Source organism: Labrus mixtus, chromosome 10 (assembly GCF_963584025.1).
Source record: "Labrus mixtus chromosome 10, fLabMix1.1, whole genome shotgun sequence".
Classification (NCBI taxonomy): domain Eukaryota; kingdom Metazoa; phylum Chordata; class Actinopteri; order Labriformes; family Labridae; genus Labrus; species Labrus mixtus.
This window is the reverse complement of record NC_083621.1, coordinates 6,035,093-6,048,992: the sequence shown is the minus strand read 5'-3', so window position 1 is coordinate 6,048,992 and position 13,900 is coordinate 6,035,093. Positions and strand designations below refer to the sequence as shown.

General features: G+C 43.1%; 1 protein-coding gene across 1 annotated transcript; it reads right to left on the bottom strand.

The window, feature by feature from the left end:
- On the bottom strand, positions 1-5,528 carry LOC132981704 (IgGFc-binding protein-like). The gene is made up of 8 exons (XM_061047709.1): positions 4,926-5,528; positions 4,271-4,838; positions 2,931-3,475; positions 2,297-2,849; positions 2,019-2,218; positions 681-1,055; positions 310-581; positions 1-231 (listed from the first exon to the last, which is right to left on the bottom strand). Exons 1-8 carry the CDS (start codon positions 5,514-5,516, stop codon positions 216-218), a joined length of 3,120 nt encoding a protein of 1,039 aa, XP_060903692.1. The 5' UTR covers positions 5,517-5,528; the 3' UTR covers positions 1-215.
- Positions 5,529-13,900: the final 8,372 nt, after the last annotated feature.

Sequence of the window (13,900 nt, the reverse complement as noted above, 5' to 3'; positions counted from 1 at the left end):
CTCATGATTTTATTAGTTTAAACCTAAACAACAGTGGCTGGAGAAGACCTGATTACAAAAGGTATATGGGCTCACTGATAAGAGCTTCTAGTGTAATGTATAAATGTACAAGAAAGTCAAGATATCCAGAGTTTCAATGAAGCCACGACAGAGTTGTTTCAACTGTTTTGTATTTAAAACAATACATATTAATAGAAAATCAAAACAGACAGCTATCATCCGGTGAAGCCACTGTGAGGAGAGAAAACACTCATTATAAGATGTTTCACAGACAGACACAGTTCTGTTGTTGCGGAGAACATTACTCACCAGCCTGGAAAGTCAGAGAGGGCCCATGACCTGACCGACCTGAGAGCGTGGAGGTCGTTCAGGTTTCCACATAGACCACACAGTTTTTCCGAGTACCAGAGAGGAGTCTTTATTGTCACCATGGTAACACCAATCTCTACGTCCAGCTCTTTCTCCATCCCAGCATCTCTGCTCAGAATCACAGTGACCTCTGACTTGTCCTGGCTCATTCCTGATTTCAGGGAGACCCTGAATGGCAAAATGTGAGGGAGGGACACCAACTGTCCATTCACCTGTGGGGCACGACAGCAGGATAGTAAATTCACACAAACATACAAGGTTTCAAAATGACTTTTAGTTTGTTACCGTCAAAACCTTTAACTGAGTTATACCTTTACTGTACCATCCTGAATGGTGATCGACGATCCGTGCAGGAGGATTTGAAACACACTGACTGGTCTGGAGCTGCCATTACAAGGTCCACAGTAGGACATCACGCTGAACCACTGCGCACTGGCTTCATCGCACAGAGACATCAGACTGTAAGCTACGCTGGGCTCCAGGATTAGCTGCTGACTACTGAGGGTGGACACCTGGAGGCTGTTCCTGAGCTCACAAACTTCAGGTCTATCCCGACAGCTCCAAGAGCCATTCCTCAGAGTACATTGCTGCTCTGAGTCACAGCCTGCATCCTCACAAAGCACCCCACTGAGAGGGTGACACCAACATCTCTGGGTGCAGTCCTCTGTGTAGAGGAGCTCATCAGTCTGAGGGGTGGAGAGAGAGAAGATTAGAAAGTTGCTTTGAAAAGCATGTGTGAGCTTTGACAGACATTAAGTGCTGCTTGAGTCTCTCCTCTTTTTGTACCTCACTTCATTGGTGAGGGTAAGTATTTTACTCCATTACATTAATCTGACAGCTTCAGTTATTTCACAATTTTAGATTTCCACAAACACTGTACAAAATTATAGTTTGTAAGAAAATAAACCACCTAACAGCATATTCAATAAAAAACCTTAAATCCTTTCCCGTCTACTAAAACTTATTTTAACCATCTTCACAAACTATGACTTGATGCTTGGAGCAACTGTTTGAAATAAGAAACTCAAAATCTTAACCCTGGACTTCTGATTTATGAGCATAGTGTCACTTAAGTGTATGATCAATTAGCAAATGAATTCAAAGCACAACCGAACACAATAGATCAGGGGTGGGCAACTAGCGGCCCGGGGGCCACATGCAGCCCCCATCAACCCTCAATGTGGCCCTCAGGTCAATTTTTAAATATCAATTAATTAGAAACAAGAAAACATGACAAAATCTGCCATGAAATCATGAAAACCAGAAATATGTCCATAATAATATTTGATCACTGGTATAGTTCGAGTTTAATTTGAGACATAATTGAATTCTACAATTTGGCCCTCTGGCAGTCAGAATTAAATTAATGTGGCCATTGCTGTGACCAAAGTTGCCCATCCCTGCATTAGATGCACTCAAATATTTTTAAAGTTAAAGAAACTTCAGAAGTAAATGCAATCTATAACATGAATGCAAAAGTAATATTAAATGATAAAGTGTACTTTTTTGAGATCCTGCAATAACTTCAAAAAGGTATGTAACATATTTTAATTAAAGGATCTAGAAGATCACCCTCACTGTAGATAATAAATGTCAGGTTTGTCCTCAAGGGAACTGTTTCTTTGTCAGTGGTAAGGTTTAATATTTACCTTGATATATTTATCACCAAGAAGACACCCGCACTGACTGTAAGGCACACACTCTCCCCCATCAAACACATTATGGTGATGGCACTGGCAGCCTTCTGAACAGCTGGTCGCTGGAGAACCAGGCTGGAGCAAAGCAGGGCATGAACTGGAACCGGCCTCAACACAGACACTTGGGCTACTGCGGTCAGGACACTGAAGAGCTGTGGGCAGAAAATATAAATACTTCAGATTGCATCTCATAGTCCTGATTAAACCTGTGATAAAAATGATTCACTTACTACACGGAGTATGCTCTCTCCATGGTCCTACTGGTATTCCTTTAGCTTCACAGGCTGAAAAAAGTGCTTCCAGTGCAAGACATAGGGCCCTGTCTCCTGCCCCAGCACAAACTGCCCTTAGGCACATTTGCGTGTAAATCTCCCACTCCACACTGCTGCTCCGGTGTTGGCTGAATTCAACACTAATGCTCAAAAGGGCGTCGCAGACACCGCTGTCGTGTGGGGACAGGCTGCACTCGTTACACTCGCTCCCACAGGTGTCGGCACAGTGTTCTTCAGGAGCCGACTCTGCCCAACTGTGCAGGAGCTCCGCAAAGCTGCTGGTGAGACTACCATTTCTCAGTTCCATGTCATCAGACTCGTCCCCATTGAAGTTCCCACAGAGGCCTGAAGCTGTGCCATTATATACCTGGGGTACAGTTAACCTGAGGTATTGTGTGGAGGACAAGGACAATTCCAACCCGGATCGTGTTTTGATAATCAGTCTGTTGCCATCTTTGTATGTTTGAAGTTCACCATTGTCAAAAGGGACGCTGCGCTCTTCTTTATTAACCTAAACAGTAAAAGTTAAAGCTGAAAAGATCTGATCAAACTTTTCTCCAACACTTGAATGTGTACAACATGCAGCACTTACCTGTATCTTCCATAGAGTTTCAGGGTCAATAGACACCTCAAGAGAAAGCATATCAAATACTAGTCTGCTGATTGTGAAGTTTCCACTGCTTTCATTTTTGAAGCTTATTAGAAGAGTGTAGTCTGGAGTAGCCTTAGAGGAGACAGCCGACAATAGATATGTGCAAGCTCCATGGTGAGGCAGAACACCACCATCGAATGTAACGTAGCCAAAACCAGCAAACACTTGGCACACACCGTACTGCAAGGCAGGGCCCTTCTCTGCTGAACAGTCCGCGATGGCGACGCAGGTGAGCAGTCCTCTTTCACAGTTACACTTTTCGCAGTTTTCCAAGAAGGGGCCAGCGGGGTGATAGTGTCCCTCATGCATGCATCCGCAGTCAGAAACCAGCACACACTGACCATCGCTCAAGACGTAGCCGTGGTCACACTGGCATCCTTCCTCACAACCTCCGCTGCAGTGTGCTGGAGAGGACAGTCCTTGGCACACAACAGGGCATCGAGGTCCACACAGCTCATAGTGGCTGTTTTTGGGGCATGACATACCTAGAGGGAGAGCAAGTAAATAAGCCGACAATTTCATTGAATAACAAGACTTGTTTTTGAGGATCTAAAATATTAAGCATTCAATTCATACTCAAGCTTCAAGAGGAATACTTTCATCCAAAACCCATTCAACATATTGACCTTCATGGTTAAAATAATACTCGACATTTTTAAAATAATGAAAAAAAAAAAAAAAACTTGGGCAACCCGATTAATTTTTGTAGCTGTGGCCATTTGAGGAGGTTGCAATGTTTGTTAATTTGATACATTTATTCTAAAAAATACATTTGAACAACTGCACAGTACTTCTCTTCTAAGCCTCTTTTCATTTACGGTGTGTTGCCATGTTTCAGGTAGGTGCTTTTTCTTTTTCTGCGTGGCAGGCTACATGAAGGAGACAGTGAGCACCCATCTAGGGAAAGGGTTTAAAATCTAACCAGTGACACTGCAGCTATTATTTTACGCCCTGTACTTGGTTCAATTGCCCCTTCCAAATAAACTAGCAGGGTGCCTTCCCATCCTTGTTAAAATTATGGACTATGGTCCATTTGTTGGGATTTTCCCCTTACACAAAGTTTGCATGATTACTCCTAGTATAAAAATGTTCATTAAAGCCTCAGTAAACAAGTGCGCTCTCAAGTAATTGCCAATTTCACAGTGGAACAGTCCTGAACACGGACAGACATTTTAAGTATCACACATCAAATGTCTTGAGGCTGGACACTAATCAGCTGTGAGCAGTTGAAGTTAAATACAATGTCACAGATGAAGACACAGATTAAACCATATACTCACGACAGAAAGTGTCACTTCTCCAATGCCTCACTGGTAGACGAGCTGCTTGGCAGGCAGCTGCGTACGATGCAATGGAGCTGCAGAGTGCAGAGTAGTGTATGCTGTAAGAGCAGACATCTACTACACAACTGTGAAAGTAATGCTCGGGACTTAAAACTGAGGAACAGTCTGCAAAGGGCCCGAGCTCATTCAACAACACCCCACAGAAATCGCTGCCTTCAAACAGCTTCTGCGTCTCAGCCGGACAATGCTTCAGTCTGGAGAAACAGTCGTCCCTGCAGGCCTCGGCTCCCCGAGACCTCCAGCTGTGGACAAACTCCAGAACATTTTGGGCTTGCTCTTCATCAGGCATCATCAGGTCATCTTCAGGGTCAGAGTTTGCATTCGCACAAAGACCAGAGACGGATGAGGCATAGCTCCTGGAGAGAATAACCATAAGCGTGCCGGAGTTGTAGACGACCACCTGTAGGCCCACATCGGTGTTAATGACAAGGGATGAAGGTGTGCGGTAGGCATTAACGTGGCCTGTGGGGTGGGAGTATGGCAGGGGCTCATGATGTCCATCAACCTGCCAATGAAAAGAACAGAACACATTAAAATGCTTTTATAGTTGTTGATTTGAAAGACTGAAGTTAAGAGATTAAACAGTACTCACAAAAATCTTTCCTGGGTCATGCTTTCCCACCACAACCTCCAAATCATAGATAGAGAGATTTAAGTTGAGGCTATTAAAAAGCCTTTTGTGACAAATTGCATCAGAGATAGTGATGGTGAACGGTGTAAGTTCTGTTACATTAGACTTGGTTTGAACCAAAGAGTATGAACAACTGTCTCTGTAATCAAAATGATGTCCATCAAAGCTTGTAAAATGCATCCCTGTAACCATTGTACAGTTCATGGGTTTCTCAGGCTGACACATTTTCTTGCGATGTAGCTCCTTGCAGACCATTCCTCTCGGGCAGTGGGCCGCTTGGCAGTGGACCTCTCCAGTAGCTGGTCCACAGGTGCAGAGCTGACCACAGTTGTCTGGGGTCCAGTAAGTTGAGTTGAGGCTGTGGTATTTGCCTGTGGACTCAGTACAGCCACACTGATGTGGACGCACGCAGCCAGTCGGACTCCTGATAAATCCAGGGTCGCAGAAGCAGCCCACAACACAGGCCGTTGTACAGGCGGTGGCATTATACTCGCAGGATGGAGGACAGGCTGTGCCACAGGTCTTGTAGTGACTGTTTGGTGGACAGCGCATATCTGAAATGACATTGTAATTTAGAGATCTTATAATAATCATATATTTTTTTTTTTTAATCCTTCAACACAACTACTTACCAACTGTCACGTCACCGTGGTAGCTATCACTGAATGCTTGTTCTGTAAAAGGAAAATACATTCACTTTTAGTATGAGCAACACATCAAATAATTCATTTTTATATATTTAAACACTCACCATCTTTGTGGCAACCCATGACTCCATTTGAAACAACACATTTGTGCAGTGGAGGACATGAGTACTGCTCACATACTAGAGGAGGCCCACAGGTGCAGTTAACAGCACAGTTATGTAGCAGTTTGCTCTCAGCAGCCTGGAATTAGAAACAATGACAATGACATGAAGAAGCTAATTACAAATATTGGATTGCTACTGAAGAGGTAAAACTTCAAGCTCGCCATCAGAAAAAAAGTCGTAAGTGAAAGTGCAAAACTTCCTAAATGAACATTTTCTAACTGGCCTGGACACAGAACAGTGTTTGATCATGACCTTACCTTAAACCTCCTCCCGTCCTGTATGCATCCACACTGCTCTGCTGGTACACAGGCATTGCCATCATAAAGGTGTCCAATATTACACTGGCAACCTTTCTCACAGTCTCCAGGGCACTGAACTCCCTGGCTTATCTCAGGACACAGTGAGGAGCAGACATTGGCACACTGGCTGTAGTGGCTGAATTGAGGACATTGATGAGCTGCAAAATAAAAATACACAAATCTGTCTTACTAATAATTTAAAGCACTTCATCGTTTAAAACATTTAACTGAGCGGTTAGAGACTCACCACAGCTTGTTGTGTTTGTCCAGAGGTCAACCGTCACTCCAGCCTCTTTGCAGGCTGCCTCATAGTCCCACAGTGCATCACACAGGGCCCAGTGTTGCCCCTGTGAAATGCAGAGATTTTTCATGCAGAGCGAGTAGAATTTCTGTGGGCCCACTAAGTGTTGACAAGAAGAGAAGGGTCCCTTGGGATGAGTCAGAAGACCGCAGTACAGGTCAGAGGTGTACTCTGGCATAGGTGACTGACAGCGCTGACAGGTGCCGTCACATACGTCGCTGCAGGCTGTCTCATTATCAAGTAGCTTCCAAGAGGGCCCAAACACCTCAGGTTCAGAGGTCACAGAGCCATCGGGCAGCTGGAGGTCATCTGAGGGATTGTCATTATAGTTTCCACAAAGGCCACAGGTTGTCTGGTGGTAAATGTCTGGGATCTTGACCAGAATGTGGTTTTTAAGGTCTGAAATCAGTTCAACTGACTGTGGTGTCTTCACTGTTATCCATCCATTTTTTTGGTGCACGCTGAAATTGCTTTGGGAGAACGGCAGGTTCTCATAGACTCCATTTACCTAGATGAAATAAATCATTTTTAAACACAATAGACAGTACAGTTTGTGTATACTGTGAAAAATGACTAAACAATGAATCATGTTGAACGTTGTGAAATCATTACAGAAATTACCAGAATATTTCCAGGAAAAGCTGCCGATATCTCAAAATACATTTTATTGACTTGCAAGGAGATTTGCCTTCCCTTGCTATGGTTTTGCTTTGCAGCTATGAAAACAGGCTCCACATCCAGGTTCTTGAGAGCACACGTCTGCACCAGGGTGTAGTTACATGAACCATGAAATTCAAATGCCCGTCCATCAAACGTGGTGTATTGGGACCCATCAACAGAGCAGCGTGCCAGTTTGGGTTTGAGGTAGCAACCTCGAACGCCCCCAAGAAGCTTACACTCCTCATCGTTCCCACAAAAAGTATTACGACAAGTCGTGTGTCCCCCAGCATTGCATCGACAGATTTTTTCGCATGTTGACACCTCCTGTCCTGCCTGCAGGTATTCTCCCTGGTGAAAGCAGCCACAGTTTTCTGCGGAGATGCACTGGCTGCCACTGTGAACTAAACCTGCTTCACAGAGGCAATTCTCCCCTGAGTTCCAAGGCATCTCTAGCGTGTTATTCTGCCAGCCGAGGCAGAGGTGAACAGAGGCAGAACTCATGTTGTAACTGCTGCTGGAGAGACAGGGAGAGTCTGTAGAGAAACATCAGTTATTTAGGAAAGGAAGACAGGACAATACTGTAAAGGTTAAGGTTGACCAGTTAGATGCATTAGTACCATCTAGTGGTCCAATAGCACCTGAAAGGTTGTGGCCTCAATACCAATGAGTCAAAGCATACTGTAGAATTTATACGTCAATATCTTAGCTTGCAGTAGGTAAACTTTACATCAAGCACCTACAGACATTAATCTGATTTGTATGCAAATAAACTCATGTAACATGATCGATATCAACAATCAAAACATGAAATAGCATCTGCAAACTCCGTATTTCATTTGGTGTGCAATGACGCTGAACTCCAAACAGCACAGTTACAATTGTAGAGCATATTAATTTAATTCACTAGCACAACAGTGGCTGGGAGCACATTAACACTCACCGCAGAATCCAGGACTCCTCCAGGCATGAACTGTAGCTCTGTGGGAGAGGCAGACAGAAGTATACACTGCCAAGGAGTGACACAGTGCAGGCCGGACACCTCCGTGAACACACAGGTCACTGACGCAGCGCTTGTAAAAGATGGAGGGGTTCACTTGGCCATGACAATGTCTAAATGGTCCGTTAACGTCCAGAATCTTCCCGCAAGCCTCTGGGTCAGAGAAGTGGGCCAGACGCTCAGTTGAACATGTTGGACAACTTCCTCCTAGACAGTCGTCCACACACCAGGGATTCTGCCCACTCCTCCAAGCTTTTCCAAAATGCTCATGACTGTGATGCTCTTCTGCACCACTTGCTGTGAGATCATCAGCAGGATCAGAGTTGAAGTTACCACACAGGCCACACACAGCATTAGCATATCTACTGGACAGTCGAATGGTAACGACGCCGTCTGTGCTGAGGCTGACTTCAAAGCCCACGTCTGTGTAGATGTAAGTGTGCATCCCCAGAGACAAAGCCAGTGCAGTAGGGCCCAAGTGATAGGGCATGTTCTTTATGACACCATCAACCTGTAGGGGGTGCCAACATTACATTTGAAACACATTTTCCATAGTAAACTTTGTGAAGTGTGGTTCAATTATTACAGCATTTATCTATTCATAACAGGGTAAAAATGCACTCTTGAAACATTCATACGCACTTACCTCTAAGCGCTCCATGTTTTTGCTGTTTAGCGCTACAAGTACGCCGCTCACATTGACCAGAACATTAAGTGCTGACTCCAGGTGTCCATCTGTCTGCACATGAACCTGAATGGCATGTAGGCCCTGCTTGTTTCCACACATGCCAAGTACCTGGTACTGACAGGTGCCATGCAAATCATAGTCATGCTGGTCAAAGGTCACTATGTGATGACCGCTGTACATGCATGTCTGCTGCGGGTGAGATATGCAGCGTATGACTCCATTTTCAAGAGTGCAGGATTCATCAGGGCCACAAGAATCCACATGGCACTGTGTCTGGTTGGTGTGATTTGAACTGTTCACAGGCTCCCACATGATAACTGCAGAAAAACACATTGGGTGTGACTAGCTTGATTTACAAAATACATATCAACTTCTCTGCCAACATGAAAAACAACACACCTGCACTGTTGTGATTACATCTTTCTACTGCAAGTACTGGGATAATGCCCCAGTGTGCTCAAGAAGTCCTCTTGTGTAACAGGTATGATTGGTGGTGTCATATTTCAACAAGCTCAGCAGCCAATGAAGAACATAGTTCCTGGTTCCAGTCTGAGTTCACCTGTGTTAACTGTGCACCCTTAGCAGCAGTGTACAGAAACAACTCAACAACAGCTCTTTGAAATGTAAGTGCAGCTTTCAGACAATTTTTCTCAAGAGGTTACTGACTAATGCATTTTTTTCTCATGTAGATCAACTCTGTGGTTGCACCATATGTAGCCTATTTATTTTTGACAGCATAGCAAAAGTTAATATGAAAGAGACCATCTATTTTATTTGATAAACCAAACATGTAGGCCTAACATGGCTGGTGTGTCTGGAGAGGCAAGTCATTTATTTTTATAAACTCATGGCTAAAGCATTGATGATTGATGTAGTATGAACTGCTTATTTTTAAAATACAACAATACCCTATGGAGGACGAGATCTGACAAAAGTATAAATAAATAAATGTCTTTAATTTATTTCTACATTTGTGTCCGTATGCTAATGAGGTAGGAGGGACTAATGTCAAAAAAATTATAATGCAAACTGGATGACTGAATATTAATTTTAAATATAGGTCAAATAATGCACCTATATTCTGTAAATTAATCATTTGAATTTTGATCACTAATCGCTTCCATAGTCAGCAGGTCTGCCAGCGGTCTCCCGGTTGAAGCCATGCTAGTCTGCTTAATGTCAACAGGAAGTCTCGCTAGGAATAGATCTGACTGGATCGCTCAGTTGACCAATCCTGAATGAGACTGACCTTAGTCCCTCCTACCTCATTAGCATACGGACACAAATGTAGAAATAAATAAACGTAGAAATGAGTAAATGTAAAAATAAAGAAATAAATAAATGTAGATATAAATTTAAGACATTTAATTATTTATGTCCCATTTATTTACGCATTTAATTATTTATTCATTCCAGTATTTATTTATACTTTTGTCAGATCTCGTCCTTCAGAAATACCTTCTAAAGACACCCTAATGTGAATAAAAGAAAACGTGATTTCTTAACCCCATAATTCTCTTCAACAGTACACAGATAAGTATCTCATGTTGTTCTAGGGTCTGACACACAGCCACCACACCCCATTCATCACTCAAAAGTAGACAAACAGAACTTCTTAAAGTAGAAAGCAGAACTATTGAGACTTGAGTGCTGCAGGTGAAAAAGGAATAACCTCAAGATAATCCAAATGTGTTCCAGATTTGAGACTGGCTGTGGTGCTGACACACCAGTAAGGTTCGTGCAAATAATGACCTTTATCTAATTTAAACTCGTAAAAAAAAACTAACAAAGATGTCAAAAGAACTTACTTACCAAGAATCAAGAGGCACACCTGGAGCAGCAGAACATACTGCATGACTACGTTGCAAAAAGAAAAGCCTATTTTGATTCTGTTCAACCAACAATTATATCATTTTGTATTTGCATGCCTGGAAAAACAGAAACCATCAAATAGCAACAAATGAACAGCAACGACTGGGAGCTGGTAAAGGTGCTCTTTTATTACACCTGTGTCTGATTAAGCGCTAACGATCACGTCAAACAGCCGGCTACGTTTTGACGTCATCACTCCTCAACTCATTTTCTGAAACTGCCTGATGATAGGTATCAATAATGAATTGGCTGTATGACTTCTAGCGGGGCATTTAACTTGTAAAATGTATTATTGAAATACTACACATTAATTGGCAACTTCTGGTCCTTTTCAAATTGAATATTCTCCAATAATTAGGCTACTATTTTTTTTACGGTAAAGCGTTGCATAGGCTACTGCTTTACGTTATTGCTTTTCATTTTCATAGTTGTTCTAAGATGCGTGAACCTAGTTTTCAGGAAACTGTTGTCACTTCACTTCTTAACAGAGAAGCGGTCAAACCAGCCGCTCCTCGAGTTTACATGGTGAAGTGAGCCGCCCCTAAATTTGAAGTGCCCACGTATTCTGATCTTTATGGTAAATGCTCCGGACTCCAGAGCGACCAGGAGTAACAGACAGAGAGAGCGATGACGTCAAGTGCTAAATGTCTAGGTCTTATCATAAAACTGACTATGAGATACACGTGTATGAAACGGGAATAAACAGAATACTGTACAGGGAATAGCTTCGGAGGTCGGGGAAGTTAGTGTGAGAATAATTCTGCGAGTCTGCAGTAACTTCCGTTTTTCAAAATAAGATGTTCACAAGTTAAAAAACAAAACAGTTTTCTTGGAGAAAACAATAATTCTATATATTTTCTGTGGAAAATATAACTGTGAAGGGTGATGCGCCATGCTTTCCGCAGAGGGCTTTGAGATGGTTCAGTCTGTTGTTGGCTTTTTGTTCCAGGTTTTTGATGTGTTTGGTCCAGCTCATGTTGCTTTGAAATGTTATGCCAAGAAATGTTGCGTCCTTACTGATGTTGATTTTCTGGTTGTGTAATGTGAGGTTGATGTGATGGACCTGCAGGTTTTGGTTTTTTGGTGAAGATGACACATTGTGTTTTGATGGGGTTGAGGGTGATTCTCCAGAGGTTTGACCATTCTTCTATTTCTGTGATGCATTGTTGAAGTTTTGAAGCGGCAAGTTGATTTAGATGTGCACCAGTAACAAAGATCATCTGCAAACTGTGAAACTTTGGCTATGGTGACTGGAGGGTAGTAGATGTCGGAGATGTATATGAGAAAAAGGAGGGGACTGAGAACAGAACCTTGGGGAACTCCTGCTTTGGGGGTGAAGGGGGTGGAGATGGAGGTGGAAACTTTAACTTTGGTATGTCGATTGTTGAGGAAGCTTGAGATGATGGATTGGGTGGGTTTTGGTAGTCTGAGGTTATTGTCTATTAATCTGTAGATGAGTCCATTATGCCATAGTTTGTCAAAAGCTTTTTCAATGTCAAAGAATATTGCGATGGTAATTTGTTTTTTATTGAAATGTCTGTATACGTCTTCTGAGAGTCTGAGGATGTTGTCTGTGGTGGTTCTGCCTTTCCTGAAGCCGGCTTGGTGTATTGCGATGAGTCCTAGTGATTCGATATGGTTGGTGAGACGGGAGGTGAGTATTCTTTCAAAGAGTTTTCCGATGTGGCTGAGGAGGCTGATGGGGCGGTAGCTTGTGGGGTTGTGAGGGTCTTTGCCAGGTTTATGGATCATTGTAACAATTGCTGTTTTCCAGGGTGAAGGAAAGTGTCCAGTGGTGGGGCAGGTGGTGAAGAGCTGTCCAAGTTACTGAAGGTAGGTAACTGGGGCTTGTTTAATTAGTATGGTGTCAATTTTGTCTTCTCCGGGTGCTTTGTTTTTAATTTTCTTCAGGTGCTGTTGTAATTCTTGGGTTGTGACTGGGTTTGTGAGGGGATGGTGCTCAACAGTGGGATTGTCTGTGTTGGTTTGTTTTGTGTCATATTTTAATATTTCGCTGTCAACAAGGTTTTTCCAGGTGCTGTCAAAGTTTGGGTTATGTGGGCATGAGTGTATGTTTTCCAGGTGGTTTCAGAAGAGTGTGGCCTTTTCTTTATTGTCGTTGATGATAGTGCCTGCAGATTTGAGAGGTGGTGTGTTGTGGTTGTTTTCTGTATTTCCGTTTATGCTCTTGATTTTTTGCCAAAATGTCCGGGGGTTTGTGTCTCCGTTTAGTTGTCTGTAAAATTTGTTCCAAGTTTTCTGTCGGCGGAGGGCCAGTTGTGTTTTTATGGTGCTTTGTGCTTTGTATTTCTGTTTTGGTGAGGGGTGATCTGGACCGGATGAATTCTCTGCGCAGCCTTCTTCTGTGTCTGATGAGATGGAGGAGATGTGGTGGTAATGACTGTGTTGGGGTTTTGGCGGATTTTGTGGGTATGGTTTCTTCTTTGGCTTGGGTGAGTAGGTGGCTGAGGAGTGTTGCATGTTGATCCAGGTTCTGGGGAGTGGGAATTGAGGTGATGAGCTTGAGTTTTTCTTCTATGAATGATCTATAGGTATCCCAGTTTGCTGCTCTGTAGTTGTATTTTGTCTTTGTTATTGATTGAAGGTTGAAGGAGTAGGTGGTGAGAACTGGTAGGTGGTCACTTGAGAGATGGTTTGTGGTGGTGAAACTGTGGAGTCTTGTCGCCAGGTTGGGGGTGCATATGATGAGGTCCAGAATGTCTGTTTTGCCGGTCTGAGGGGATATGTAGGTGGGTTCATTTGTGTTGATTATTGATAGATTTGTGTCCTGTAGAATCTGTCTGAGTGTGGTTCCGCTTGTGTTTGTTTTCCTGCAGTGAAAGTCTGTGTGTTTGGCATTGAGGTCACCCATTATCAGAGAGTGGCTGGGGTTGGAGGTGGCTTTGAGCAGAGGAGCTGAGGGTTTTATTCCATGGGGACAATAGATGTTGGTGACTGTGATGGGATGATGTGAATGGACTTTAACTTTTAATGCAACATATTAATTTTCATTGAGTTCCTGTGATGAGAGTCCAAAATCTGTTTGACTGTATTCGATGTGATTTTTGATTAAGATGGCGACTCCTCCTCCTCCATGTGCTGTTTGGTGTTCTTTTTGGATGATGTTGTAACCTGGGATGCTGATGCGTGATTTACTGGACAGAAGTGTTTCATTTATGGAGGCGACTGAGATGTTTCTGTTATTGAGTAGATTGATGAGTTCTTCTTTATTTCCTCTGATTCCTCGGATGTTTATGTGAAGGAAGGTGGTGTGGGTCATTATGAAAAGGAGAAAGGGTAGACAGATA

Excerpts from the sequence above, each read along its gene's own strand:
- LOC132981704 (XM_061047709.1), bottom strand. The coding sequence starts at position 5,516 with ATGCGCTGTCCACCAAACAGTCACTACAAGACCTGTGGCACAGCCTGT. Across the intron at positions 4,839-4,925 it reads ATGACCCAGGAAAGATTTTT|GTTGATGGACATCATGAGCC; the intron begins GTGAGTACTGTT and ends TTTCATTGGCAG. Across the intron at positions 1,056-2,018 it reads TTGGTGATAAATATATCAAG|ACTGATGAGCTCCTCTACAC; the intron begins GTAAATATTAAA and ends TCCACCCCTCAG.